This window comes from Pecten maximus, chromosome 3, assembly GCF_902652985.1.
Source record: "Pecten maximus chromosome 3, xPecMax1.1, whole genome shotgun sequence".
NCBI lineage: Eukaryota > Metazoa > Mollusca > Bivalvia > Pectinida > Pectinidae > Pecten > Pecten maximus.
The window spans coordinates 19,981,303-19,987,462 of NC_047017.1; the positions used below are offsets into that span (position 1 = coordinate 19,981,303).

The window sequence follows — 6,160 nt, forward strand, 5'->3', positions numbered from 1 at the left end:
TACACATTATCCCATGGAAAGCAGATATATACAAAATAAAAACGAAAACAAAATGGAAAATATAATTCGACGAATATCATTGTTTTCTGATTGCGGTAAGAAACTCCACTGGGGACGAACGGTTTGACAAAAGTGTTTTGATGGCTCAACGAAGTAAATACCCTTACTTAATAGTAAATAAACAAAACTTGTAATAAAGACTTGTGTATGTAGCTGTCAAACAATTGGCACGTGATCCGAGATCAGCTGGCCGGACAGTTGTTACACATGGTTAGCTTTCCACTAAACAAGGGAATGAACGAAACCGATATCCAGCAGCTGGTTACATTTCAGCGTGACAGAGACCTTTGGTCTATACACCTATAAAAGGGGCTCCCAGCGTGAACAATACACAGAAGAGAGCGGGGTACCTGGGCGTTAGACAGACAGCAAAACACTAACGGTAAGTATAAAACTGAACTATTAATTATAAAGTGTTTATGATGAATTTACTTCTGTACTTCTTTGGTTTACCTGTATATCAAACAATATCTCTATCATTAACAATAAATCGTAAAACAATTTCAGGAGATTTATCTGTAATCAAATATTACCTTTTTCATATCATATGTAGGATTAGCCCGTCAAAGATTTCAGTTGTTTTTTATTAATATTTTAAAAAGAACAAACGAAAGAATCCGGCCATATTACAATTTTATTAATTCGTTAACCGTTACAAGTTTACTTATTATAAAGAAGAATTACAATGCATGTGACATGAATTATCTGCCGTTTCTTTGACTTAATTTTGTAATCAATGAAATGTACGGTATTGTAATCAAATAGACAGGTTTTCTGGCTTACACCAAAATCATATACACACTTCAGTAGTACGAAATGGCGACAATTGGTCAATTTCCTTTCGTACATTAGATATACTTAATGATCTACGAAATCAACAGTTACCAATACGAAAACAAATGTCATTATGGACGACTGTGCATTTTCATCGGTTGAGTGAATTTCATAAAATGCCCTCTAGGTGTAGGATATCCATCAAAAACATTTGACATACATGAATAAGTAAACAAATGAATGAATAAAGTAATTAATAGATAAACAATCATGCCTGGTTATTTAATATACAATTTGTATTTACGTATTGATATTGTTAAGTGATAACACTATAAATATTGTTAAATGATAACACCATTAAAATTGCTGCATTTAGATATTTGAAGTTTCAACCTAATCCAGTTTGATATGTACTTAATGTTGTAGGTAAATAGTACCAACGAGCATCATAATGTCAATTACAACATTCTACAGACACCACGAGGAACGACTCGGGCGGGTGTTTGAGATCTACGGACGTCTTGTCAGTCGATACCCAATGGTCATCATCTTTGTCTGCCTTCTCGTCAATTGTTTGCTGTTTGGTTTAGGTATTCTTAATCTGGAGTCGGAGACAGATACAGAGGTTCTATACACTCCCCGTGGGGCCCGAGTCTACAATGACAAGATGGACCTTGACAAAATCTTTACCGATAAATCCGACTCGAACTTTTATCCCCGCGGAATCATCGGGCTCAACAAGGAATGCCACGTGATTGTACAAACAAAGAATGGCTCTAACATTTTAACACCTTCATATCTGGAAGAAATAAAACGTGTAGACACGTTTGTTAGAAATATCAGTCAAACAAAGAATGCTACCATTTCTGCATTCTCTGATGTATGCGCCTTGAGGAACGGGGCATGTGTGGTCTCCGGAGATTTCTTATTCACGGAAAACTTCAAAAAACATCTTCTAGCGAAGAACATAACTTTTCCGGTATTTTCCAGAAGTATTATCAGTACAAACTTTGGAGATGTAAGATCTTCTAACGGGACACTGGAATTCTCCTCAATGGTATTTTTGCGTTACTACTTACGTCAAAACACGATAGAAGCCTCGATGAAATCGGCAGACTGGGAGAGGGCTTTCGTTGACGCTATGGAAACCTTTGACTCAGCGATGGTATCAGTTGCATATTCGGCATCCATTTCCAAAGACGAAGAACTCAGCAAAAACATTAGCGGCGACTTGAAATTCTTTTGTCTCACGATTTTGATTATGCTGGTGTATGCGACTTGCGCGACCTCTGGTGGAAATTGTGTGTCGGAGAGACAGAATCTTGGTCGCGCCAGTGTTTTAGCCACTTGTCTTGCTATCGCGTCCTCACTTGGTCTACTAAGTGCCTTGGGTGTTAAGTACGTAGAGATCGCCGGGATAATGCCGTTCCTGGTGCTAGGTATGACAGTCATAATTATGAATTCTTCACATTATTTAATTTTCACTTTTAAAAAAAAAACAAATTATTACTTTAATTAATTTATCCGCCTCTAAACGTGTTTTTATCAACTGTTGAAGATGATATTATTGCTATTATTTTTTTTTTCACAAATATTTCAAAATTGACGTAATTTTTGTGTCACCGATAATTTTTCGTATTAATAATGTATTGTTTGCAGGTATTGGTCTAGATGATATGTTTATCCTGATGTCCTGCCTCGCTGATGCAGAAGTAAAGAGTTCTATTGAAGAAAGAATCATGCATGCCATGAGGACAGGGGGCGTGGCCATCACCATAACGTCCGTCACCGACTTCCTGGCGTTTGCGATCGGGGCTACTTCCGTTTTTCTTGGAGTGCAAAACTTCTGTCTCTTTACTGGTGAGTTTGATTTATTTCCTGTTTAAATGTATACCGGAAAGTGTAAAATTAAAAATCATTAAAATATAACAAATATTACATTAAAGTCATCAGCTTGCTTCATGCACACATCTAGCAGTGATAAAGTTAGTTCACTCATGTAGATATATCCACGACTTCTGTGTAGTAACACCTTGTAAACGTTGTCAATATAGTGCTTTCCTTATGCTATTGTTACAGGAACTGCTATCATCTTCTGCTACCTAAACCAACTTGCTTTCTTCATGCCGTGTATGGTGATCAACGAGAGGCGTATTGCCGCCCGCAGACACTGCGGCACGTGTCTTCGGACCAAGTCACGTCCAGAACTTATAACAGAAGGACATTCCAAGTGTTTTGCCGTGTGCTGTGGTGGAGAACCCCCAAAAATACGATCTGATAATGAAGGGTTTTTGGAGTCATTTCCCAAACGTGTACTACAGAAGGCCTTGACGAATGCTGTTTTCAAAGTATGTGCCATCATCTTGTTTATTGGATACATAGCGGCGTCTGTGTATGGTTGTGTAAACCTAAAGGAAGGATTGCTACTTAGCAATATTGTCGACAAAAGCTCTTATTACCATACGTATGCCAAACTGATAGAAGATCACTTTTCCATTGAAGTTCCTGTTGCGTTTACATTTACCTCCCCTCAGGAGTACCAAGATCCTTTGATACAGAGGAAAATCATTGACATGTTGGCAACAGCAAGACGTGACCCACTTGTGAACTCTGACATTGAGATTAACTGGCTCAGCGACTACAGAGCTTCCGCCTATTACAAGGGGACTAATGAATCGGAGTTCGTTTCTGGTGTTCAACATTTCTTATCTGTACGGCCAGATCACACTAACGACGTCATACTTGACGTCACAGGAACTGAAATCGTAGCTTCAAGATTTTACGTAATTTCTAATGACGTGACCTCAACAACAGACCAGGGGGAAATGATGATAAATGTCCGACGCATCGCTGATAATTTCGAACTTCCTGTGACTGCGTACAGTTACTGGTTCTTTGATTTTGAACAATTTGCCGCTATATTACCAAATACGTTGAAAACTATGGGTATAGCAATAGTCGTGATCTGTGTGATGACGATTTTGTTCATGCCCCATCCTTTCCTGATTGCCTGTGTGACGGTCACCATGACGACTATCCTGCTGGGCGTGTGTGGCTTTATGTACTACTGGGATATGACATTAAGCACAGTGACAATGATCCAGCTTATCATGTGTATCGGTTTCTCTGTCGACTCCAGTGCACACATGTGTCACGCTTTCATAACAGTAGAAGGAAATACAAGAGCTGCACGTGTGAATGCTGCTATCGAAGCGGGCTGGGAGCTCCGGTCTTCAATGCGGCGCTCTCCTCTATTATCGGCATCACCCTTTTGATATTCTCTTCCTCCTATATATTCCGGACCTTTTTCAAAATGATGATACTTGTTTTCCTGTTTGGACTTGCACATGCCGTCTTTTTATTGCCAATCTTATTTTCAAAGTTTGGTCCAATCAGCAAGGAGGTTAGTAATGAGACCCTGGAGTCATCTGGTCAACTACTTACAAGTGAACGGAGGGCTGCCATGAACAATCACTCAAATGCTTGAACAGACTGTAAAAGTGCAATGTAGTACCACGTTTTATCACGTTCAAGAATTATCTATTCTGTTTAACATTTGTTATGGGGTATGAATATAATATTTCTGGATGTACGTGACTTGCAATATTAGTAACTAATTTGTGATTTTTTTATTATGTCAATAATCTGCGCTAAATGTAAACATGCGTTATAACAAAATACATTTTCAGTAAAACATTGTGCTAAGCTATCATCATTTAGGATTTATTGTAAGGTATTTTGACAAAAACTGTAACATTGATCAATATTTTTCATCTTGTTTGTGATATTGTATATATTTGTACACATATGAAATATATTGTAATGCATGTAGTCCTTAAGCCTTTTGTATCCTCATCCAAGGACTAGAATCATTTTCTAACGAATCACAAACATTTTCATAAAGTTCATAGTGTAATCGACGGTAATGGTTGATATAGGCTGCTTTTTAAGAGGCGTTTAGATAATTTTAATAACTTTATTGAATTTTAAAAAATTCAATGATAATACCAAGCAAGTCTGTTAGAAATGATACATTCCTATCTACCATTGGGGAATGAAAGGAACTGTGTTCTGCCGTTTGGAATTCTTATGCTGTTTACATCTTTATACATTTGAATGCATATACATTGAATAAAACAATTATGACTTGTATATTACGTCAATAAAGTGAATTTTATATTTATTCAATTCTTCCTACATCACATGACCACACAGACCACAAACAAGTCGGTCTTAAAATATGTTGTATAATTCTTTTTAAAAAATAAAAACGTTTAATCTCGCTCCTGTTGACTCTTTCTACGATATAATTCATTAAAATTAAGAATCAAAGGAAGATAACTCTCATTTTCTTAACCGACTCGTTCCATCTGACAGCGTACCTTTGAGAAGTTAATTAGATAAATACACATCAAATGTATTGAATGCCTTTGTTACAAGTAGGCCTATGTCTTATTAAATAGGATATACACTGTTATTCCTTAACCATATTGATTAAAGAAAGTGGATAATTGATTTGGTTTCCTAAATGAGATGACAGCACACATATATCCATCAAGGTGAATTTAGATTGTGTCCACTTACTTTGCATTCTCAACGATATATAAATTTATTCATATTATCAATGCATTGTATTTTCAAGGTGAAATCTGAATTTAGAAGTGAAATATACAAATGAAATATGTATGAACATGATAGCGTAAATTTCTCCATTTATGAATTAAAATATAATATCTATATATATATATATATAAATTTTGTGAAACAAAATTTTGTACTATGGAATTGTCATTATAGATACTCAAGTTTGTAGTCAAACAGTACAATAAAGAAGCATACAAATGAAAGCAAGTCTTTATACAATTGAATATATATTCATTTAGAAGGAGAAATTTGAATTAAACTACTGTAACAAAAACTATAGGTATTTTACCTCTAACAATGATGACGCACTAAATGTACTTTGCATGATATTAAGGAACGTGACTGCGGTACTTTACCTGTAAATCAGAATGTATTACAAGTAAGTATCTGATAGTTAGACTGACAGGCATTTTACTTGCAAATGCCCCCGGCAACCCACAGGTAAATCAACTTGTTTGCCAGTAAGTAGTAGAGGTACTTATTTCACCCGTCCGTAAGAATATCAAGATATTTAACCTCTTAGGAAGACACATCGAGTTAAGATCTGTTATCCTATTTGTGTATTTTTCTTTTAAAACTTGTTATTTTGTATTCAGACTGTTAAAATGATAGATAATATAAATGCATTTTGCCTGATAGTATGACTTACTACAGGTGAATTAATCTATGGTAAGAAGACTAT

At 36.0% G+C, this 6,160-nt stretch overlaps 1 protein-coding gene across 2 annotated transcripts; it reads left to right on the forward strand.

Moving 5' to 3' along the window:
• Positions 1-339: 339 nt before the first annotated feature.
• LOC117323506 (patched domain-containing protein 3-like) lies at positions 340-5,116 on the forward strand. 2 transcript variants are annotated; one of them, XM_033878767.1, is made up of 4 exons: positions 340-442; positions 1,261-2,273; positions 2,494-2,694; positions 2,914-5,116. In XM_033878767.1, exons 2-4 carry the CDS (start codon positions 1,286-1,288, stop codon positions 4,107-4,109), a joined length of 2,385 nt encoding a protein of 794 aa, XP_033734658.1. In that variant the 5' UTR covers positions 340-442; positions 1,261-1,285; the 3' UTR covers positions 4,110-5,116. The 2 variants fall into 2 exon arrangements, with proteins under 2 accessions (XP_033734658.1, XP_033734659.1); XM_033878768.1 differs by lacking the exon at positions 340-442 and having other exon boundaries at positions 1,139-2,273.
• The last annotated feature ends 1,044 nt before the right edge of the window (positions 5,117-6,160 follow it).

Excerpts from the sequence above, each read along its gene's own strand:
- LOC117323506 (XM_033878767.1), top strand. The coding sequence starts at position 1,286 with ATGTCAATTACAACATTCTACAGACACCACGAGGAACGACTCGGGCGG. Across the intron at positions 2,274-2,493 it reads AATGCCGTTCCTGGTGCTAG|GTATTGGTCTAGATGATATG; the intron begins GTATGACAGTCA and ends TATTGTTTGCAG. Across the intron at positions 2,695-2,913 it reads AAACTTCTGTCTCTTTACTG|GAACTGCTATCATCTTCTGC; the intron begins GTGAGTTTGATT and ends CTATTGTTACAG.